Source organism: Netta rufina (genome assembly GCF_964035555.1).
Source record: "Netta rufina genome assembly, chromosome: 1".
Classification (NCBI taxonomy): domain Eukaryota; kingdom Metazoa; phylum Chordata; class Aves; order Anseriformes; family Anatidae; genus Netta; species Netta rufina.
This window is the reverse complement of record NC_140123.1, coordinates 120,417,404-120,441,712: the sequence shown is the minus strand read 5'-3', so window position 1 is coordinate 120,441,712 and position 24,309 is coordinate 120,417,404. Positions and strand designations below refer to the sequence as shown.

Below are 24,309 nucleotides of genomic sequence, written 5' to 3'. Positions count from 1 at the left end.
CTTCACAGCAGCCCAGTTCTGTGATTTGTGTTGTGGCTCTTTGTGCCCATCTGGGCTTGCCTGACCCAGAGATTGCCATCATGCATATGGATGTACTTTTGCCTCTGGCTTGCCCTGGCCTTTCCCTCTACCCACCCTCACTTCAGCAGTACCACTGGTGCTGATGGTCGCCCACAGATGATCTGCAGGGCAGGAAACAGGGCTCTCATGACAGCACGGGTATGGACTCACTACAACCAATGGGTAAGACATAGCCACCTCTTATAGATTTGAATTTTTCACAGCAGCAGCACGTCTTGGGTGTCAGAGACCTTACAGGAATCTTTTTGTGAAATTGCTCAGCCTACTTTTTTTTTCCCCCCCCTTCCTTGTATGTGTTTAATGTGCAAGCAGAGGCAGAGAAAGGAGAGAGGTCCCCTATCTCCTTCATTCTTAATCTCACCTTTGTTAAGTTAAATTGCCCTTGAGATATCACACAGAGGAATAGGTCTGTGGGCCCACTATGAGCTCTCGGATACTGCTGGCACAGCAAACCGTGAGAAAACCTAGGCCTTATCTCTCTGTTCCTCCTATCCTGAAGTTTCTACAGCTTATTAACAAACAATTGCGTTGAGATCTTACTGGAATTTCAAGGCCAAATGCAATGTTGGATGGTTAAAGTGGGGGCATAATCCCATTGATTTCAACATCATTTTCACCAGGGGTAATTTTCACAAGACCTCTGTGGTCTGCTGCTCCAAGCTACATGGGAGAGAGGACATTGTTATGTTCCAAAAGGACTCTGAATCTAATTGAATTAGCATTTGTAATGTTGCAAGAGTCTCAAATGCATGGTGTTGTAGCAAGACAAAGGATTGTGCAATATTTAAGCTGTGCTCTTATCTATTCCCTCCTGTCGGCGCAGGATAAGAACATCCTGAAAGGAGGCACGAGCGTCTGTCAGAGCCTGAAAAGGTCTCTGGGGGAGCCTGTATGACACAGCTCAAGAACCTGGGCTTGTCTGTCTGAGACCACGCACCGTTTGTGCTGCTTCGGTGTGTTCTGGGGGGGCGTAAAGCTGATGAACCAAGCCCGTGATTGCTGCTGTCACTGCTGAGTGGCAGAGCGCCCAAGGCTTGATGCTGTGCCTTACCCCTCTCCCGTCCTTCAGGTGGGACTGTCACCAGAGCACAGACACGGCTTTGATTGGAACGATCCTTTGGGGCCACGGGCAGCTGAACGTGAGGCTGAGCAGCCTCAGGGCTTAATCACTTATTCTAGAGACTGGCACTGAGCTATGGGAAATGCACATGTGGCTTCAAGCCATTTTGTTTCCTACTTTGCTTCTCTGCTGTATACAACTCTATTGAAACAGGGGAAGGGGGGATGCAAGCCTGCAGTGCATGCTGAGATAGACCCTTTGTGGACACTGCTAAGTTAGTGCTATAAAAACCTCCAGCCAAAAGGAACGTTTTGAATAGAGGTGAATACAAGTTGGAAAAAAAAAAAAAAAAAAAAAGTGTTTGGAATCACCTCTCCTAAGGGCTAGTATATCACAGACACATCTAATTGACACTCTGAGATTGCCCTAAGCTTCCCGCTGTAGGTGTGCTCTTTTGTCTTTCCAGTTTTTCACTGCCTGGGCATCCCATCTTTTTAAGTTGTTATTATAAGAGGGCTTCAAACAGCTCAACACATCTTGGTCCTAAAGTCTTCTGGCTTTTTTCCATTCTTCAGTCAGGAAGCATGGCAGGAGCCTCGATGCACCGCGCATGGCAATGTGTTTTCCCCAGGCACTCAGTTTAGGTCCCTGTATCTGGTACATCTGTAACACAACCTTACTGTACATCCAGGTACCCCTGGAGCCCTCCTTGTGGAAGGCTTTACTCAGCAGCCTGCCTGGCAGAGGTGATGAGGGAAAAGAAGACCCTTGGGGAGAACAAGGAGATGGCTGGGCTGGCACAGAGCTCCCTCCACTTCCTTCTGTTCTGCTGCAGATGTGGTATGGAAAGTGAGTCGTTATCCTGAGCAGAACCTGTGGAACAGCACCTTCGTCCTTCATGGTCCAGCGCAAAGACAGACAGAAAGAACTGGGACGCATGCATGGACAGTCTAACATCAGAAAAGTGAGCAGTGTTTCATCTTCTGCCAGGAAGGACCAGTTCACACCGCACAGCTCTGTCACGGAGTGAGGAGCGAATCATTAGAAAGCTCTGACAGCCAGCTGGATCCTCTCCAGGGCCCTCTCAGCCCTCCCTGTGCACTGCAGCAGGACTGATTTTCTTCGTATTTAACCAACCCTGCAAGAGCAGTGTTTCTTATCAGTCTTTGGGCATTTCCCCCAAAGATGATTCTCTGGGTTTCTCTGACAGCTTATTCCCTTGGTGAGCTAAATAACTCCTTTCCAGAGTTTCACTCAGCCTCCTGCTTCTTGTCTATGTTGAGAACAGTTTGTTTCTGCTTTCTTAGTAACACTCCTTTGTATGTCAGTAGCTCTCACCTTTCATACCATCCTCCTTTACCAGGCCATTCTTCCTAGCTCTCTTAACTCCTAATCAGAGTTCTTACTTTGGTTACACAACTCACATTTGTTCTACTGAGAAATGACTAAAATGTCTCCCCAGCTTTAATGAATAATGAAACACTACACTCACAAAAATAATAATTAGCGACGTAGCTAAAAATAAATCCGTGTGTGGATCAGACTCCCAAAGGCAGTAGAAAAAGCTGCAGCCATGAACATGGATGGTGACGAAAATAGCTAAGAACTCAGTGAAAAAAAAAAAGAAAAAAAAGAAAAAAAAAGGCAAAATAAAAAAGTTTGGGGGAACTTATGAATGGCTGAGTATCCTATAGATAGATAGCAAGCCATGCTGACTGTTAAACACAGTCCTGACTGCTCTGTTTCCCGTCAGCCTCCCCCAGATGCTATTCAGCACATTTAGAAGTTTTCTGAGGATGTCAAGAGGTTGGATAGCTGAAGCAGGCTAGGACAAATAAGATGGAGTGGAAGGAAGCCAACCACTTTTCAGAGGTTCTCAGAGAGTTTCCATCCGGACTCCTATTGTACTAACAGTGAGCTTCCAGATGAAGGGAGAGGTGCCCACTGTGAGAAGAGCCAAATGCACGAGGATTTATGATGATGACAATAATTATTATTTCTACATCCTTGGGATATATCTCCCTTGTGGTGCTGGGAAAGGAAGCCATGAAACAAGCAACAGGAGGCAAGACAATGGGAGTGTGCTGAGCACAAGAAAGTGCTCAGGCAGCACATGCTGGTTCAGAGGAAAAAGAATTCAGATACTATAGGGACCAGCTTGCTTTCTCCTAGCACCATATGAAATATAGAGCTGCTGCTTAGCAGAAGACATAATTCCTGCTTCATCAGGAAATCGCAAGACAAAGCTGGATCTTGCCAGCCCAATTTATTGACCATCAACAATTACAACACTTACTCCTTCCTAAATTGGAGTTAGGCAAATTGTAGGTCTGCTCAAACGAAGCAAAGATTACAGGTATGCAAATGTCTACATCATGTAGCCAGGTTATGGCATTGTTATATTCCACTTTTCAGATGAATTTTTGCCTCAGCCATGAAAATAGTCACAAATCCCACAAATTCTGTTGCAGTGAGTGATTACCTATTCAGCTCTGGAATGTGGCTTTTCTGTTATTTGTGGGATGGTGTTTTGGTTTTATTTGTTTGTTTGTACTCTATTTTTCTCCTTTCCTGTCAGACAGAGGAAACCATATCATGAGTATCACAAATGGCATGTCACAAACACACACATAGACACAGACACACACACACAGATACATGTATATAAATAGTGGAGTACGTCAATAATATGCAAGAAATCTACTACCTGAAGTCAGTCTGCATAACCTATTCACTAAATTCTGCTGAAATGAAATCAGAAATGAAGCATGGATGCAGAATATTTTGAAAGAGATTAAATTCAACAAGAGTCATTCGAGCCCTTCCAGAAAAGAATGAGTTCCAAAGGCACAAACACTTTCTGAACTCTTCCAGAACAGTCACTAACTCAGGGCATGGGGATCTGACTAATCACTAGTAACATCTGAGAGCATTCAGTGTAGACTTGGAGAACCTATTGGGGCTTTCAGGTATTTAACGTTTTGATCTCAGTGCAATGCAGAGGAAAAAAAGTTCCCTGTATTTTGCTTTGGTTGCAGAAACAATTATTTTGAAGCCTCAAGAAAATATAACACATCCCCTCTCGTCCTCCCAGATGCTTGCTTTCTAGATTGTACTTTCACAGCACTTTACAAACATTCATGAATTATTAACGTTTTAGTACACATTTCTATGCTTTAGTTCTAGTGGGTCAGCATAAACCTGACTGAATGAGGAACTAAAAAACTAGGTTTTGAGGAACCAGTGGTGGGCTCTTCACAAATACCTATTTGTCTTAATCCTGTTGAAACCAGTGAGAACTAGGCACCAAGGTTCTTCGAGAAACCTGCTAGCCTCCTGCCTGTATAAATCTTATTTGTTAGGACAGTTCTGTAAATTACCTGATAACACCCTGACACTGTTTTGAAGTAGCCTTGTAAATATCTGCTGAAAGATTGCAAAGTAGAACAAAGGAGCTTAAAGAAGAATTAAGGCTTTAGTAGGAATTCTGGATATTTGAAGCTTAGGAAACTCGGAGGAATAAAAGGATTACTAGTAAAGTCTTGGTCCCATTTTTTTTCAGTCAGAAGGTAGAAAATGAAAATTCAGGAGGCAGAGGCTTGCCAAAGAAGAACAGGATCTCAGGGTTAGGACAGCTGACAGATGGCTCTTCTACAGCCCTGCCCTACCTTTGCTACAGAAGTCCTCTGTCATCCTGGCCCTTACATTTCACAGGGCAACTCCTAGCTGCGTGTTCCTCATCTTTGAGTAGCTGGCTTCAGACACTCTGAGTCTGATTTGGAGCAATGCTGAGCGCTCAGAGCTGCAGCTGAGATTAAAGGGAGATGTTTTCAGATATGTACCATAAAAAAAGAAAAACTACTAATAAAAGTCACTTCCTTTGTTTCTCAAATTTGGTACATAAAAATAAGGAATCCTGCTGACCAAATTCTCTTTGTGTCAGTTCTCCATCTGCAAAAATGGAGTAAAATGCTCAGTTATCTCATATGAGCACTGCAAAGATTAACTAAGTAATGTTAGCTAAGTGCTCAGAATCACAAGGCAGCCCAGGAGAAAATTAGTATTTCTGATTTCAGAGCAGAGTTTGAATAGTGTTTATTGAATAAAGCTGTGGGGTCACACGCAGACATAGTATGAGAGAACAAAATATTGAATAACTGCTCATTAAGTGAGCACTGTCCATTCTGTGACCTGAATGTGGTAGGAATCCCTTGAAAGAAAAATAAGATGTGTTCCTGTTATTAGGAGGGGATTGAAACACACTCACAAGAAGAGGCCATGCTGAGGTTTCACAGGCAACTGCCTTTCCAGTATTGGCTAATTTCTGAGTACTTGACTTAGCAGCCTTAATAACTTTCTTCTAATATAGTTTCTCTGGGGTCTTTTTCACACATATACCAGTTCACGTTGCATCTGAAGTCCAGATCTGTTTCCACTCCTAGCAATGCAGGATAATTCAACCAATACTATGTTTCTTTCACTTTCTATAACACAATGAGTTAAAGCATGGGAGCTCAAACTAACTGGCCTACGATTACATCTGCCAATGCCCAAGAGGTGTCAAAGCCCTACCATGTAACACAGGTGAGGGGTTTTCAACAGACAGAAAACAGCAACTGATCCTTGGGGTCCCAGCACCCCATGTGGGATGAGGTGAGGCCAGGTGTCCAGCTGAGTCCTAGGGCTTTTGGGAGCTGTGGGCTTCAGAAGCCTCAGAGACCATCCTCCTGCATGGAGATGCTGATAGAAAAATAGTCCTAGCATCAGCAGAGTGTGCTGGCAGTAATTTGACATATCTCCATTGCCAGAGTCATACTTCAATTGCTTAAAAGTCATGGGGTGGCCATCCTTGAATTAGGAGAGGCAGGATTATCAGTGGAAAATGAGACGTTTTCCGTAGCAAAAAATAAATTAATGGGAAGTAAGTCTTATCCGGCAATTTAATGAATGCACAATTACTGCGTCAGGGAAAAGCCCCCTAAAGATTCCATCATTTAATATGTACAAAAAGCTACTGAACTGAGAATTACTTTGTTCAAAGGATGAGCTGTATCCTCGCCTGGTTTTCAGCAGCTCAGTGGCTACCCTGCAGTATCAGAGCTGGAATAGCAGGAGTGCTGCAGGGCAAGAGCACAGGATGTTGATAAAAGTGGAGCAAAGGCATGACAGAAATCCTGTTCAGCATTTTCCTATGCTCTGGATAACAGTGCTATTTCACTGCCACCGGCAGCCAACTGACCTCCTGTTTACACCACAGTACTTGCAACTTGCTTTTTTTTTTTTTTTTTTTTTCCCTAAAAACTGTGCCCATCTCCAATTCTGATTAGTATCTCCAGGCATTTCTGTGCTGCTCGGAGCTTTCACAGATTTCCACACAGCAGAATCGCTCTTCATGGTGCCCCTAAGAGGTACTCAGTACACTCTGTCGTCTGCTGTGCCTGACAGCAGGAAAAGCTTTGAGGCAAGTACCCCAGAGATGAGTTGAAAAATTACAGGTTGGAGATGTCGGCAGCAACGCTACCGTGCTGTGTGAAGCTGAGATGCCATGGATCACACGTGAAAGATGGGACTGAGCAGGGCTGGATATGAGGAGGCAGAGCAACGGGGAATACATTTGCCTTTCTGCAGGGTCAGGTCTACGAAAGACCACAAAATCTCCACCACCTCACAAACGCTAACACAAGACTTATATTTCCATTACCTTCTTGGCAAACATGCATCTGGTTTGGCTCAGAGAGCCAGCCACAGATTCACTTTGCAACCAGGCCTCTTGCTTCCCCATGAGGACAGCCTCCCCACTTCCACTCTTAACTGGAGAGGAGCAGGGTCCTTTTCCCAGACTTGGCACCAGAACCTCCTCTTTTGGCCACCTCCGCCAAGTGTCTCTCCAGATCACTCAGCCTTGACCATCAAGCCTGCAACACTGCTGACAGCCAGAGGATTAACTAGAGGAGCGGGAGGAGGTCTCCTGAGATGCCATGACAAGCAATGACAAGCAGAAGGTCCCCAAAATAAGAGATGGGGTGCCCTCATAGGGCATCGGCTTCAAGTCATAACCAGTAGTTAGATTTTTGGGGTTTACAGTGTCATGCCATGCTGACATGTATAAGGAGAACAGACACAGGCACAAGTCTCCTTCCATGCTATCAGAGTGTGGGTGAATTCCTTTCACTCACAGACTTTGGGATTTCTGCACTGGGATTTCTGCATTTCCATTTCAGGCTCCGTTAAGACAAAACTCTCCCCTGAGCATGTCAGGCTGCTTTGTGTCCCTGTGGGAGAAGCCAACTTTTTTTCTGGAGATAATTCATGAGCACTGAGGCCTTAGAGGCAGTGCATCGGTTCATCAGCAGCCAACACATGTAACAACGGTGGGAAAAATTCCCACCTGCACCTGGCCAGAAACCTGTGTCCCATCTCATGCGTGCAGGTGTTCAGAGTCTCTACAGTAACAACCCCAAGCAGGCTCTCATTAATAAAAGTGTATGACCATGGATCAACGAGGCTCCCACCTTTTCTCTGCCTGCTTGTAAATCCCTGTTTGAAGGCTCTGATCTTTCTCTTAAGCCCATCCTCAACTGGAGCTGATGTTCCAGGCAGACTGAGCACAACCTCCCCACACGGAGACCCTCCAGGGTAACAAAGGGAGCCTAAGCTTCACGAGAACAGCATCGAGGTTGGGACACAGGACCTACAAAACCATAGACCTTCCTGCTTCCTCAGTTCTCCAGCTTAGACCTTCTCTGTAGACAGATGCACATTTCCACAGACACAAACATGAAGTGACCAGCAAAGGAAGCAACCAAATGATTTACATTACACAAGCTGCTTCTTCCAGATGCAAGGGAAGGGAAGAAGCAAAAAAAAAAAAAAAAAAAAAGTACTTTTCCCATTATCTCTAGATTAATTAATTCAAGGCATATAAATACTAGTGTAAGCACTACAGGTAGCATATAGAGGGAAAAACAGACAGATGATTCCACTTTCTTCTGTGCCTCAGTTTCCACACTTGCAAAGGGAGTAATAACAGGGAGTAATGATGTGTTAAGAGTCTAAAATGACTTCTTGTGGCACCAAGCAAAAATAACAGCACTAGTTTCAGTAACAACACATTTGGCCCATTTTTGTCCACTTATTCTGCAAGCCATTGTTCATAGGCACAAGCACAAAGTACCGTGACTCACACATTACATAAAAAGCCTGTCTTAAAATCATCTTCATTGGCACATGGTAAAGGCTGAAGTAGAAAACATAAAATGGAGACTACCTCTGAAATCTCACTTTTACTCCTTTGTGCATATGCCTGATGACAGTTTTTATCATATCACTTTTTTTTTTTTTCCTGCAAGTCCTCCCCACCCCAGCTAGTACAAAGGATAGACAAAGCTCACTGAGTGGGTGCATTCAGCATTTTCCCTTCATCCTAATTTCAGGCATGGTGAAGTGCATTATTTGCCATACATCTGAAACCCAGCACTGAATACAGAATTACTGATTTCCTCATAGGCTTTTCCACTGAGCAATTTTGCTGCAGCATCTCAGCGCTCCATGAGCCTTAACAGATGTTCTCACAGGGGAGGCAGGTGAGGTTGTTGCCTCTGCTTTACAACCACTGAAATGAGACACAAAGAGGATAACGCCAAATAGTCCAGGGCACCCACTAATTTTGTGTCCCCAGATTGAGATGCAGTGGATTAGCATTTCCCCAGCTCTGTGCATGCTGGGAGCAGCCTCCATACAATACCAGCTCCGCATTTCGGCAAGTCAGACCCCAGGTGTCTCAGGCTGAGAACCCAGAGAATGAGAGCACGCCAATTAGTGGCCACCCATGGAAAGCCTCATTTATGTGGCTTTTTCAGTATCGCACTGGAACTTGTGGCAAGAGGCAGGGAAGGTTCAGGGGCAGTATTCAATTGCCATAACATGAGACCATTCTTCTGCTTTTGAACAGCCCCCTGCCCAATTCAATACACAACCTTCATCATTGGCAATAAGTGAAACAGGAGACTATAGAAAACACCTTCGTTTATGGCAAAACCCATTCAGTCCCTAAGTATATCCCATTCTGTGCACTGAATGAGGCTGCGATCCTATTGAAAAAAAAATATATACCACTATTTGACCATATAATTAAGGACCACGTAATTATGCCTGTACATGAGGGAAGGCAAATTAGAGAGGGATTGGCAACTCTTTCAATTAATCATTTGACTACATCCAAAGCGTCTGACTGAAAACTCAACGTATGCTTTAAAAAAAGCGCTTCATTTCCTATTATAAAACTGCAAAACAAAAAGAAAGAAAATTGGAAATTCCATCATTTGAAATCATAATGGCTTTCTCTCTCCTTGTATTATAAATTCACAGCAGTTGCTTATTAAATAGCTGCAAAACTAGTGCGCTTTCCAAACTTTATTCTTCTAATATCAACCTCAGATATAGCCAAATAAAAAATAAAAAATCACAATGCATATTTGAAGAAGATCCCTACCAAGAAACTTCTTTTCCAAACAGGAAAAGCTCAGCAAAAATCCAAGTAGTTTGTAAAGACTGTCTTTGACTGTTCAAACTTCTCATCCCCCAAAAGCTGGGTAATCCTGACTACAGGCAGGATGTCTTGCTCCTGCTTTTGTGTTGTGCAGAGGCTTTGGAAGAACCTAGAAAAGGATATCTTCCTGAGGACTCAATATGTGATAACAGAAGATACTACAGGTCAATTTTATTTCTCCTACATTCTCGTGCAGCAGTATTTCTTCTGCTGTATGAGAAAGTATCAGGTGAAGGTGAAGTCTCTTTAATGTTATGTCTCAGCATGTTTTATTTAGTATTCCCAGCTACCGCTGGGACAAATCATAATGGGAACAGAGGGGATTAAGCACTAAAGGTGAGTGCTAGTAGGGGTGCAGCACTCCAGTTGGGAGTTTCTGAGCCACATATATGCTTTGAGACAATTTATTCCAGGCAGGTAGAAGAAGTCACCTACTGATAAATCCCTTGTAACAATCCTCTCCTGAGGATGATGAAAAGGGAATCCCAGTGTGGAGTTCCAGCAGATGTCCATGTTCAGAAGACAGATGTTGGAGCTAGTCTAGGAAGAAGATGAGATGCCTTGCAGAAACCATAGCCTTAAGTCCTCCAGAAAGTATGGGGAGAAGTAGGCACCTCAGTATCATAATACAGCAAATAAATTTTTTGAACCTACCTATATTAAATGCTGAAGACAAAATGGCATCTAAACTTTCTGTGTTTAGGCATCTTGCTCTTATCTTAGGCATCTTGCTTGGTTATCAGGGAAGCATCTTCTGTTTTGGATTCCAAGCCCTGAATCTCAGCCCAGAAAAGGACAACAGCTCTAGTCCTATCTGACAGCATGCAGTTGATAGGTGTTTATCTAGCATCTCAGTGATCACACTAGCATACCTAAGTAATGGGAGATGTCAGTTCAGTTCTCCACTGTACCTGAAGGACCTCAAGTCTTACCTTCCCCCTACAAGCCTATTCAGAGTAAGGTGCTCCTAGCTTTTCCTGCTTAAGCTCTTAAGCTTTTTTTCATGGAAGAAATAAATACACAGGAGGCCAGAGACAAAGAGAGCACAGAAGTAAATATAGCTTGATAGACCATTTGGTTATGCGCTTTTCTGCAAAAGGACAGATTTGGTCCAGTTCTTGCTTCAGTGAATATTTGATATTAATCATAGAAAATACTGCTGGGAAACCACAAGAGACCATTTAGTTAATGTATGATATACTTCTGATCTTCTGGTTCAGAAGTACTTCCTACAGCCCTTCAGTGACTGCCATAGCTTTCTCAGACAATCTACTCCAGTGTGTCACTATCCTTTTGGTGAGAAAACTCCTCCTAAAGCCTAGTCTGAATCATTCTGACAGCCCATTAAAGACCATTACTCCTTGTTTTATCCACTCTGGATATGAAGAGCAGATTATTCCTATTTTCTTGCACTTGTCATTTATGTATGTGAAGACTAGTATCCTGAGTCCTCTCATCCCTACTCCTTTTAAGAAAACAAAAGAAAACACAAATTATTTCAATCTTTCTTTACAGATTACACTTCTGTTGACCTCCAGCAATTCTCATTGTCCCAGTCTGCACTCCTCCTCAATGGACCTTACTTTTCTTAGAGTGCAGTGAAGAACAAAGCCTGTTATTTCAGCTGAGACTTACATGTGCTGAGCAGAGCTGAAGGCTTATTAGATGTGTCTTACAACCTATTTTCCCATTTGCACAACCTCATAAGATGAACTTGTGGTCCTCTACAGATCCTGTCTCCCCTCCTGAAGGACAGATAGTTGTCCTGTTGGCCCCCATGGGCAGCTGGGTGCAATTTGTTAATTCTTCCCCTGCAGAGTAACTTGGATTCCCTCCGATGCTTTTCAAACTAGGTCCTTGTCTTGACAAGATTTTCTTGAATTCCAGTAATTTTTGCCAACGTATATCTGGTTCATGCCATCTGCACATTTAAAAAACATTTCCTCTAGCCAGTGATCCAGGCTGAAATTAAAATATAAAGTATAATGTACTTAATGAAAACATTATGCACTAACAGGCCACAGCTCAAGCTTGTGGCAACCCACTCAATACAGTCTTCTATTTCGACAGGAAATCAGTGAGAGTTACTCACTGAGTGGGATTAGCTACACCAGTTCTGCATCCCTGCTGTAATGTTTTACTTTGGACCATGTTTCTTTGCTTCACTTATGATAAAAGCTTGTGAGATAATGTCAAAATGACAAGATATGACAACTATTTCCCCTGTATCCACAAGGCTTGTTATAGAAGAAAGCTAAATTAGTTTGACATGATCTATTCTTGACAGATCTGTGCTGGCTCCTAATCATCTTCTTTATTTGATTATTTCCACTTTTTTTTTTTTTTTTTTTTTTTTTTTTTTTCCAAGGAATGAAGTTAAACTGAGTAGTCTGTAATTTATTTATTTTTTTATCTCATCCTTGGCTTTTATTTCAGCTTTCAGACACCTCACCCAGCCCTCGTGAGTTTTCAAAGCTCTCATACCTGATGCTTCAGAGGTTGCTTCCATTAGCTTTGTAAATAAACTAGTAAGATTTGAATCAACCATCTCACACCAGTATATCTTGGCTTGTTCTACCCCTTTTCTAGATCCTGATCTTCTTCCTTCATGGCCACTGTTAATGATTCCAGCCATCTACTAGCAGTGACCCATGTTGCTGGAGACATGCAAAATGGCCATTAAGCACCATGACCTTACTGACAATGCATGATGTAAAGTTTTAAGCAAAGCTCTTCCCTCCCCTCCATGAGTATCATAAAAACTAAGGTAAGATGACATTCTTTCCCTCCTTTCCTCTGGCCATATTAATATTTGATTCTTCTGTGCAAAACAGGTCAGTGTGCACAGGAAACACTGCAAAAAAAAACGGGTCCTGGCATATTCTGTAGCCTAATAGCACATTCTCTTTGGAGATGGGGGTTCAGATCTACTGAGGGAGAAAAGGTGCATTCACCACGTTCCTGGGTGAATATTTTAACGAAAATGTTTCTGGATGACAGGAAGGTAGCACATTCCCTTCGTCTTGGGTACGTTCTGTGTGGATGCTTCACCTGACAAACTTACCCATTTTGGCTGCTCAGGGAGAGCAACCAGAAGAATACTTGGTTTGTAGATCCCAAAGTAGCTTAGCTGGTAAGTAGATATTCAGCTAATTATTATTTTTATAAAACTAAGGATCATCTAAGAATGCCAGTAAGCAGTCTTTAAATGTTTAGAGGACTTTATAGGTGTATGTGTAATTATCCTGGGACTTGAGGTACCTCCACAGTTAGAAAGGAAGGAAGCTCTACAGTATAAATCCCTTATTTTTGTGGGTTCAGAACAATGGTAAAATAACTGTGATATACTTCAGACTCCTCTTTTCAGCCACACCCTAATTAAAAATTAATGAAATTCTACAAGATAAGGCATTGTGTTATGGTATCTTTTCCTGTCTTGTAGAATCATATGACTTAAAGGGAAATAAAATAAAATAAAATAAAATAAAATAAAATAAAATAAAATAAAATAAAATAAAATAAAATAAAATAAAACTGTAAAACAGAATTAACTTTAAAGGAAGATTTGCTAAAAGATCTTACAAGGTTTTGGGGCTATTTTTTCATGGATTTGTCAATTCTTTTGTTTTCCACAGAGTCATGTACACTGGCATCACAATGGGAGGTTCTTTTTCCTGCATGTCTATAGTTCTACCATGTAAGAGGGAGTGTCAGGTATTGATTCACATATTAACTTTTCTAACTATCCTCTGGAAGTGATCCAAATTCTGTTTACTTCATGAAGGTTTTGGTTAGCTTCAGTTCTTCAGTTATTTGGGGGGAACATCTTTTTTCCTTTTGCTCCATTCTTCCTTTTCTCAGGATTGAATCTCTTCTAGCTGGTATTTCTGTCTGGCCTTTGGACACAAAGGAAGGGCCTTTTGGCAGATCCTGTGCTTCAAGTGGGATTGGTTGCATCCTTGCCATACTTTTTTATAGCATTTTTAAAGGTTCTGTCAACATTAAACATCAGTTTTCTGTTGTGGGTGTCTGTCCTCAAAACTCTACGTAGGGTTTGATGTTCCTCTGGGTCTTCCACTGGAAATGCAAACAGCAGGAAGGGTTAAAAATACTGTTTTTTGTCTCTAATCAGGAAAAGTCTCCATTCTGACAGGTTCTGACTCAGTCCAGGCCTTTGCAAGCTGCCAGTCTGACTACTCCAGTGCAATAAGCTAAGAAGGGAATCCTAACCTAAGAAAGCTGTCGCTGGTTCTGAGGAACACAAGTGCCATTTCAGTGCAGCTCTCTCTAGTCTACAGTGAAGTGTCCCTGCTGAGGGCAAGCTTTTGGTCCAGCTTCTAAAAGCTCCTTTACATCAGTTCCCCATTGTTGAACTCCCCTGAGTTCCAGTACAGCCTCCCAGCCACAGCACACCCCGCAAGCACAGTGGAGCATTTTTTCAGCAGGTGATTTGCAGGAGGGGACCCCGCTTTTACATGAAACTAAATACCTGCAAGATTTACTTCAGCAGATCATCCTTCTTTCTTTAGCTCTACCTTTCCAAACCTAGGTAATTTTCATTAAACTATCTGTAAGTCCACCACTGAATAACTGGCTCCTAAAGCTGTGGGTAGACAAAAGAGAAAAGCAGGGCACCATGCTGCCGCAAGCTCCCCACCCTTGACTACTTAACTTTGCAGATTTATAAGGTCATTGGATACTGCTGATAAAATAAATAGATTAGCCTCCATTGAATAGGCTAAAGAAATGGATGCCAATTGATAAGTCTTAACTATAAGAGTAATCAAACCTAATTTTTTCTGGACTTCATGAATTATTAAAAACCATCCCAACTGATAAAAAACAGAAGTTCCTGAGACTTCTGTTTCACGCCTAGGCAATTATGAGAAGAGCGGAATAAAACTATCTTCAGAGCTGGGTCTAGATCCAAACACACTCCTCTGTATCCTTAAATTTTAGGGACAGGCACACCAAATGAATAAGATTCCTCCAGAGCCTATTAGCTCTACAAATTAGCAGCCTTGAGAGAAAGATGTCTGCTACAGAGATAACGTTTAAATATTGTGAGATGTCCTGGCTTTCTATAAATATATACCACGATTATGACTGGAATTAATTCAAGAAACTTTAGAAGTAAGACGAGTAATGAATGGGATTGACATTTATTGATTATAATTTGAAAGAAGATAAGTACATCCTGGCTCCCCTTTCGAGGAATCAAAGCCAATCAGCCCTGGTGGGAGGAAGCCAGGCTCAGCACATCCTTTTGAGCTAGCAAGACAGCTGGACCACGCCCTGGCACCCAAGAGGGACATTAGTAGCTGAGGGACAAGCTCAGAGGAAGCATGAACCCTCAAGAAAGCAGGAATGGTGATACTATCTTGTGTTGCTTGCATTGCTCCTATGGGAGTCGTGCCCCTCCCCAGCTGTCTGCTGGGGCTGGGCAACTTTTCACCTATGCTGACAGCAGTGTGAGAGGTGAGGATGCACCACGTTGCTTCCTCTGCGCTCATTTACAGCAGCTGTGACAGCTGCCCAAGTGGAGGAGAGAGATTTGGGGATACTACAAAGGCCAACTGAAGCACAAAGGAAGAACCCATGCATTTTCCCCTCCTACCAGCTTCCCTGCTTATACCAGAGTCAGGAGGGGTGAAGGGAAAAGGACCCTGATGGCAGTGGCTGATGCTGCCAGCAGGAGTCCCCAGGAAGCACAGCTTAATGGAGGGCTGGTACCCAGGTGGAGGAGAGAAGAAACAGCAGGAGGACCGCATGGTCAAGGGAGCAAGAAGAAGGCAAGGAGCAGAACAGATGGGGGAAGAGACAAAATGAATAACAGGAAGAGACAGCAGGATCAGTGTAACTCTAAAAGCACAAATTCCTGTTGTTATATGCAAAAAAAACGAGTATTTTCATGACACTTTCTCCACCCCACACATATTGTAGGCTACACAGGCTGGTGCACTGTGCTGGTAGGGAGGAGCTGGCACATTGGTGAAGGGCAGGGGAAAAGTTGTAGCCCTATTGTCAAGCTCTGGCTCATTGAGATAAAACCTGGGTGCGGGAAGATCAATGGTTTGTGTCAGAGGAACTCAAATGGCTAGTGAACAGCCCAGACCTGTGGGAGTGACTGAGGGTGGATAAAGCAATGCTTTGCCTGTTTAAATCACCTTTCACCTGAGGGCATCTGAATCCCTTTTTTCACACACTAATTATTTAGTTTCCAAATTAAAGAAACACCTTGCAGAGAGGGCCATGACAAGCAGAAAAACTATGCCTACATTAAATCAGAAAACAGGTTAATAGTACTGCTAGGAACAGAAACCAGCTCTCCCCAAGCCCATTCCTATATACTAACTACTAGCCTGTGGTGCTTGCAACCGTGAAAGGCTGTGCAGTTTTACAAACACACTCAGCAGGTGACAGAGAGAGCCCCAAGGATATATGAACACCTTCTCCACAGGAGGCCATCAGAGCGCTGAGGTTACATGACATCTCCTGGCGTGCTCGGGAGGATCTTGGAATTACAGATGAAGCGAATGCGGGTGGATTTCAGCCTTTGACTTTGGACTTCAATTGTTGAAACATGTTTCACCAGGATACCTGCTCTGCTATTCTGGTATTTCCACCAGCAAGGCCAATAAATATTCCACTGGGCTTTCTAGATGGTCAACCTCCCCTAACCAGCCCCATAGCTCCCTGTATAGAGCTAGCGGGCTGTGGCTGTTGCCTTACAGTTGGCCATTGGTTCTTCTGAATTCAAGTGCAGCCAGATGTGATCTGCTGCCAAATCCATCCCTGACACCTGCCAGCCTCACGGCAAACAGGAGAAATGCACAGTGACTTCCAAAGGGCAAGAGCACACAGCGAGCTGCCATTAAAAGGTTTCCCAAACTGAGATGGCTTTAGGCTGGACCTGTCATCAGAGCTAGCACTCATTCTCAAATCCAAAATAAGCTTTCCCTGTGTAGGGAGGAAGCCTGAAGCAACAGAAAGGGGCAGTCACATGTGAAGGAGGAGGGGGCAAGAGGAGAGTTATACAAAGGGCAGGACGCAACACGTGGATTGAGCAAATGGCAGTCAGCAATGCACCACCAGCACTAATGCACCACTGGCAGCATGCAGAGGTCCCAGGTTGTATGCACTTGTTGTAAAACCAAGCAGGCTCTTTTGCTTCATGCTATCTCACCCCAAAGCCCAGCAGTCCCACACACGCTCCGTTTCCTCCACACGTGGAGCAGGAGAGAGCTGCCCCGGGGAGCACATGCCTCTAGGCACGAGGCCAGTGAACCCAAGCAGGTACACACGCCCTTGATTTACGTCATGCAAGGCTATCAGCCTGCTTTTATCTTGCAGTGGGCAGAGGGCCAAGTCCACCTTCCCACTAGCACAAGAAGGCTTTGCAACTTGGCAGCTCTGGGCAGCAGGGAATTCTCCCTCCACATGGTGTCTCTGGGAAATGGGGAGGGGGAAGAGCAACGTCTGCGTGGGGCAGCTCCTAGATCCTGGAATGGCATTGCAGAGTCCATGACAGCAGGCCTGAAGTGAGAGCAGACCCGAGGTGAAGCCTCTCTGCACTTTTGTCTTCTCGTCAGAGAAAGCCACACGACTGGAGGAGGGCTCCCAGCCGGAGTGACCCTTCTGCAGGAGAAGGCCTCACCCACCACAGCACAAGCACTGGATTCAGATTCAGCCTGAGCTTGGGGCAGTGCCCAGGCTCCACACAACTTGTGACTGCAAGGCAGATACTACTCTGCTTAACACACGACACGGGAGGCCCAAGCGATGCCCACCCTCTCAGTGTGGCAGGGCAGCCAGGGGCACATTTCCTCATCCTGAGGCTGGATCAGCTGTGAGATAACTCAGATCCTCTCAGCATCAGGCAGGGCAAGCCCTCAGACAACACGTGTCGGTGTCTCGGGCTACACACGTGTACCCAGCCCTGCACAGGCCTGCTCAGCGGGGATGCCTGGGTGCAGCTGTGGGCACCGACTGCTTTCAACTGGGGCTCCTGTTCAGGAGCACGTGGCAATTTGGATCAACAGACTGGTTTCTTTCCTACCAAGCATTACCGCTGCCCTTCTCCCCCTGGAAACTCTGCCTGCAATTAGTTCCCGAGGAAGGGGCTTGCCTGTGCCATTAAGAACAGCTACATTACGCGATCTAGGAGAAATCAATGCCCCTAATCGTCGGCAGAGGCAGCGGAGGAGGACAGGGCGATGGGGTGTTTCTCTGGAGACACTCTTCTCGGGAGAAATCCCAGCGGTATTGCCCCAGGAAGAGACAGAGTAAGGACCTGAAGTAATTAAACTCCCATGCAGCAATTGTTTACCGAAAGAAGCGCAGAAACCTCCCAGCATCTCTCAGAAAGGCAGAGGCAGCCGCTAGGCTCTCCCCAGGTGCAGATGAAGTGCCTCTGCCCTGAAGTCAATGGTCTGTGGTGATTTACACCACGCTGGCAAGTGGAGGGAGGAGGGGCGTGGATGGCCACCTTTCCCTTAAAATGCCCGTTTTCCTCCCTCTGTGGCGGTGTTTAAAGGCAAGACCATGCCTTGCAAGTGTAGAGGCATCCACGCATCGCATCATAATGGAGTTATTCTAAATGAGGTCGGAGATATTTTAATATCCTGAGGCAACAGAACCTGAACTCCGTGTGCATCTTCCCCCCTCTCTCCCTTTTTTGCCATTTCCTCCCTCCCGCACACCTCTGCAGTTCTTGAAGCGACAAGACACCTCGCCGGCTGGCTGCGATCGCTGAAAACACTTCCCTAATGCCTCCTCCTTCTCCGATTGCATTAAGCCGCATCTTTTAGAGGTACAGCCCTGTTTATTCATGCTGCTCGCGTGGAAGGGGAAAGCAATGCAGACTGCCTCTCCCCCCCCTCCCTCCTTCGCCTCGCTGGGTGTGGCAGGTTTAAACCTTTGCAGCCGCCGGCTCGCCAGCGCTGGGGCGAGGAGCAGGGGACGCAGAGCAGGAGGGAAGCCATCGGATACGGCAGGTGATGAATGAGCCTCATCGCACCCACAAGTGGGAAACCTGCTTGCGGGTTATTGTTTAATCACTCATGCGAGCCGGTGCTGAGCACATACCCCCGTAACGCCCATCTGTTCGAGGATGCGGTGCGGTGCGTGCGACGCCCGCGTTCCTAGCCACCTATCTAAGCGCCCAGCTCTGTGGCTGCACCTCCTTCCTGGCAGCAAAGGTTTACCTCAGATTTTCAGAAATCGCCTTTTCGGGTATGCCTCCTTTTAGCTGAATCTTTTGTGGGCACGGATTCAGAGGTGCCGTCAGCTGCGGGCAGAAATGACAACACCGAGCGATCTACATCTCTCATGGGTGGGCACAGCCAGCCAGATACTTCACTGCTCACGCTGGCATCGCACCCACTAGAAAGAATAACCCGCAAGGTAGAAGCGTGTGAACATATCTGTCTGCGAGGGGTGGGAGGGCAGTCACATACAGGCACACCTAGACATGGATGTGAAAAGCTTTCTTCCACGCCCAAGCCTGTAATTTCAGCATCCTGCTCTTTCACTGCCAGAAAGGCGGGACACTGAGGGCTTCCCCCAAAAAATAATTTGAGGAGAGCTGTCTTTATTTTGGGAAGGAAGCTCCTGTCTGTCATGAAGAACCTATTCCTTATTTTTTTTTATTTTTTCCTTCTGTGAAAGGTCTGGGTGGGGACAGAGGAAGAGCACAAGCTGAAAACCGAGATCTTTTTCTCCTCCAATTTAAAGCTTCCCCTGATGTATCAGCACATTGCTGACCGAGCTGCTGTATCGCCAGTTTGGCAGTTTTGGTGTGTATTCAGGTACAGGAGCAGGAGCTGGGCTCTGAGCCCAGAAACGTTCACAGAATCTGCACATTCAGGATGTATGGCTGCATGGGGATGAGAAAGCATGTGCGAACGAGTGCCTGTGTGCTTCTGCATATATGTGTAGTACAGAGGCGAGCGGCCGGAGAGCGAGGATGCGTGCCGCACATGCACGCGCAAAGGGGTGTGTACCATGCGGTGGATTAATGTACAGTGTGCGGCGAGAGCACTCCGTGTGAGCAGGATACCTGCATGCCACGCATTGCCAGGCGTGCTCAAATACAGAGCAATAGGAGTGGAGGCAGCGAGATGTAAAGAGCAGACACATCGGGAAATTAATTGGGAAATTAATGCCCAGCCTGTGGCGGTATGGGCAAAATTACCCCCCTCTCCCCCAGTAGCTGTCTTCTGACTCCGAAGAATCCCAGAGCTACCTACTTTATTTCAAAATTTGCTGTGCACCTCCGCCCACTGCTCTGTCACTCTGCCTCTCCGTCTGCCTGCCTTTGCCTCCTCTGCTCTTTTCATCCCGTATTTGCCGGCTGAACGTGCTCTGCTGGCTGGCTGCAACGTGGTTTCTCCCCCCCAGCCACCACCACCTCCCTCCCTCCCTCCAGATTTTAGTGAACGTATGGTTAATTGTGGAGCATTTGAAACCTGCATGGGGAAAAACACGGGATGACGCAGGGTCCCTTTCCATCCTGCTTGCCTGCCCCTCCCCATTATTCTACAAAATCGCTCCTTCGTTTGATAACGCACGGATCTCCATTCAGAAACACACCTTAACCTGGATTTTCTCTAAACGCTCTGTAGTAACCAGAGTTAATTACATTCAGTGTGCTAGGCTATTGCTCCCGAGTGCTGCAGTGCTCTACTGTAAGAGACACAGAAATGCACGCATATAGAAAGTAACCGCTGTGGTTCCACACCTCACACTGAGTTGAGCTCTGTTCCCAGAACCAAAGCTCTTTGTCGTTACCTACAGATTCATAATTAGGGGAAGTTTCCAAAATGCCTTATGAAGATCCCCAGGGCCAGCTCCTGCCTCCAAGTTCCGACTGAATAAATCCCAGATCCTCCCAAGGAAGTCCAAGGAGCTCAGCCAAAATGGGCTCTTTCGAGCAGGAGCAGGTTTGGACTTAACATGAAATAAAAAGGGGAAGAGCCGGGGGGTGGGGGTGGGGGGGATAAATGATGTAGCTTTTTATTATTATTATTATTATTAAATTTCCTTGTCGTTTTGGTCACGAAAATGTTGTCACTGAAAACTAGCCGCCACCCAAATCTTCTTAGCGTCCCCGTTTGGTGACGGGAAAAGCCAGGTGGTACCAGTAAAGAGAATGAGCTGGTTTCCAACAGGTTCACACCGCGAGCCTCCCTCATCCCAGCCGAGTTGGGAGCTGACAGAGGCGTGGTCCTCTGTCTCTCTCCCAGCTGGTGCAGTTGGCTAACTGGTTGTACTATGGAGGGTATTGCAAAGAGGGTGACTCTCCCCTCCCCGGGCTCACGCTTTTGTTATTAATTAATTACACTTTTCCTTATACCAGAGGTTTAAAAAAAGAAAAAAAAAAAAGAAAAAAAAAAAAAGGCTTCAGGTTAAGTCCTGCTCAGCTTGTTGTAACACACACACAAAAAAATATGAATGCACCTGTCCTCCGAGCCACCTCGCAGCACATGCACATAAAGCATCCCCCATTCATCGGAGCCGTGAGCAATAGGGAGCGTTCTGACCGGGGATCAAGGCTCACCGGGCATCCTTTCTTTTTCGGCTTAAGACGAAGAATTGCTTCCTTTATCTCCAAGGTAGAGGCAGATATCATCATGTTTCCTGCCAGCCCCCCCACCCCCCATCCACACCCTCCGATCCACGGACCGAAAACCCTAGGCAATGCATCTGCTGACAATTAAAAGAAGAAGAAGAATAGAGGGGGGATCCTGGTAGCTCCCCAAATGTGGACGTAGGCCACCCCCCTTTCCCCACATCGCCAGCCCCGGAAAGGCAAAGCAGTCGCGCTGAAGGGTGTGAAAAGAGCCTTCAGTCGCAAGATGCTAAAGAATTGCAAAAGAGACATCTGCTGAAAGCAGCTGAAATTTCCTCCCCCCTGCCCCTGCCCCTACCCCAGCCCCTCACACACGCAAGGCAGACACGCACCCCACGGACCCCCCGAGAGCCTGGGCGATTTCTTAGCAGAAAGAAACGTAAAAATCTTCAGCTCTACCTGTTTTGTTCTTCTCATACAGCACAGCATGATCGTATTGTCCCCTTCCTTCCTTCTTCTTCCTTCCTTCTCCTCTCTCCTTTTCCTCTTCTCTCTCTTATCTCTCCCCCCCACCCTCTCCACTCCCTCCCTCCCTCCCTCCCTCCCTCTCTCTCTCTCTCTCTCTCTCTCCCTCTCTCGCACACGCACACGCTCACGCACACACACACACACCAGGGCAGTTAGCAGCGGCTCTAAGGTCCACACATGCACACGCCGCCTCTCCCTGCCTCCCTCCCGCAATCCCTACCCTGCCCAGAATTGTCCCCCCAGCTCGTCACCTTCCCCACCCCAACCCACCCCACCCCACCCCCAGCCCAGCCTGCTCCTTCCCCCCCCCCAAAGTCCCTTTGCCAGCCTCATGAATTATTAACATCTCCAATCTGGACCCAATTACCCAACGCCTTCCCCACTGTACAGAGGGGGACACTGCGGCGGGGAGGCAGCGGGTGGGTGGGTGGGTGGGAGTGGGGTTTATATGGGGGAGAAATGGGGTGGGCGCGGAGGGGAGAAGAGGGAGCGGGGTCCTCGCCGCCGCATGCGGTGTGCTTCATGCCCAGGTGACGTGCCGTAGGTGGGAGCTAAAGGGGAGTCGGAAAATATGGTAAAATGGCTGTTAAAAGCCCCCCCCCCTTCCCCCTCGCTGGCACACTCGCCAACATATATGCACACACTGCCTCCTTCCTATGTGCAGGCACAAACCCCGCGGGGCCGAGTCCTGCAGCACAACTTTCTCCCCCGTCCCCCAAGTCCATCCCGTGGACTTTGTCCAGGTACAGAAAATGCTGCTGCTGCTACAGATCCGTGCTTCAGAAGAGCTCCAAAAGCTACAGCCATCGTCCCTTCCCCTTCCTCTATTCCCCCTCTCAATTTCCCTGCCTAAGTAATTCCTGCGCCTATTGATCCCAGCCTGCAAATTTCTCCGAGTTATTATAAGGGAGATGTGCACGTTCACACACGCAGCCCGCCCCTGTGCACGTGTGGGAACAAAAATATATGGATCTGCATGCACGGGAGATCATGGCGATGCCGGGGTCTGAGTGAGCATTAATGCACGCGCACACCCCCAAGCACACGTCTTGGAAGTTATAGCACGGTGTTTTCTCCGAATGTATATGAGCAGGATCGCTATATCTGTCATCACAAAAAAAAAAAGATATTCCAGACGACGTCTAAACCGAAGCATGAGATTGTCGAGCATGTTAAAAATATAAAAAGGCTGCTGGATTTTCAGGATTTCATCTACCAAAATTCAAATTTAGCTTATTTTATTTGCTGTGTCTGGGAGGCACAGCCGGATGCTGTTCTCTTTCATAGTACTAATGTCACTACATCAACTTCTCTGCTACGCCCTGGAGTTGCTTCTAATTTATTCTTAATGTTAACCTGCTCGCAAAAGAGAAGAAAAAAAAATTGTCTTGGGTTATTATTAAGTATATCCAAATCCATTGTTAATACAAATATTGACACGCACCCTTCCACAGATAAATGCATATATAGATACAGCTTCTGGAATACCCCTCAGCGCAGGCTCCTCCATAATCATATTCAGTTGCTATGACATCACTGCAGTTCCCAGCACCCTATATTTATTTTTTTTTTAAGGAAAGTAAACAGCATTTCAAAGAGAATCTACCTAGCTATCTACATCCGTGTGTAGTTTAAGGGAAGCGCCTTTTGGGGTTAAGCAGGTATAAATGTTGGCTCTGGTTTTGCAGTGTAGAAAAGGGAAATAATGGCATGGTAATGAGATTCAGAGATGATACTAAACTGGGAAGAGTTGCAAACACCAGCTGACACCGAAGAAGACCACAGGATTAAGTAACGAAAATTAGATTCAGCTTCAGAAAATGCATGCAGAGAGAAAGAACGCCAACTATGCAATCATTAAAAAAAAAAAGACAGGTAAGTGGATCTGCAGAAAGCAATGGGCATCAGGTTGGAGGAAGGGGTGTTGGTGGCACGCACCACCGCTGGCGACACCATGCCAAGGCTCTGAGAAGCGGCGCAGTGACATTTTGGAATATGCCCATGGGATTTAGGAGGCCCTGCCCCAGCTTTGGGAGTTGCTGGGGGCTCACCGCCAGAACAAAGTCAGCGTGTCGTGAGCTTGTGTGCGCTTGCTAACCCACATGAGTGCTCCGTGTGCCCCTGGGAGATGGGATTCATCTGGCCAAGCGTGCGTGGCTCTATCTGAGAGCGTCACCCTGGGCTCCCTTTGGTGGTAGTGAAGAAGAATGGGAACTTCTCGGGTGTGATTCAGATCATCCTATAGCAGGAGCCTAAACTAGGTCAGATGAATCACGCCTCAGGAGTGTTTGAGAAGCTCATGTTCTTCCCACTGAGGAGGCCTTTTTAGGGAACCTCCCTGCTGTAGGGAGCCCTAGCGAGGAAAGCCTGCCTGCCCCCCCCTTTCCCAGACACCCACCCAGGGAGGGAGCAGGCTGGCAGCAGAATGGCTGCACTGGTACAGCCAGCTGGGGGCAGCCCCCTTCCTCTACACACCTGGGGTGGTTTATCACCACCTTGAGTCAGATCCAGAGTCAGAGC

General features: G+C 46.0%; 1 protein-coding gene across 1 annotated transcript in view; it reads right to left on the bottom strand.

Moving 5' to 3' along the window:
• The window catches only part of GAP43 (growth associated protein 43), a gene marked incomplete at both ends in the record, with an annotated part of 52,615 nt that extends 30,865 nt beyond the window's left edge, over window positions 1–21,750 (bottom strand). The window contains one exon of the mRNA XM_084293456.1: window positions 21,721–21,750. Within this exon, the coding sequence (XP_084149582.1) occupies window positions 21,721–21,750 (30 nt within the window). The remainder of the gene's footprint in view (window positions 1–21,720) is intronic.
• Between the last annotated feature and the right edge of the window lie 2,559 nt (window positions 21,751–24,309).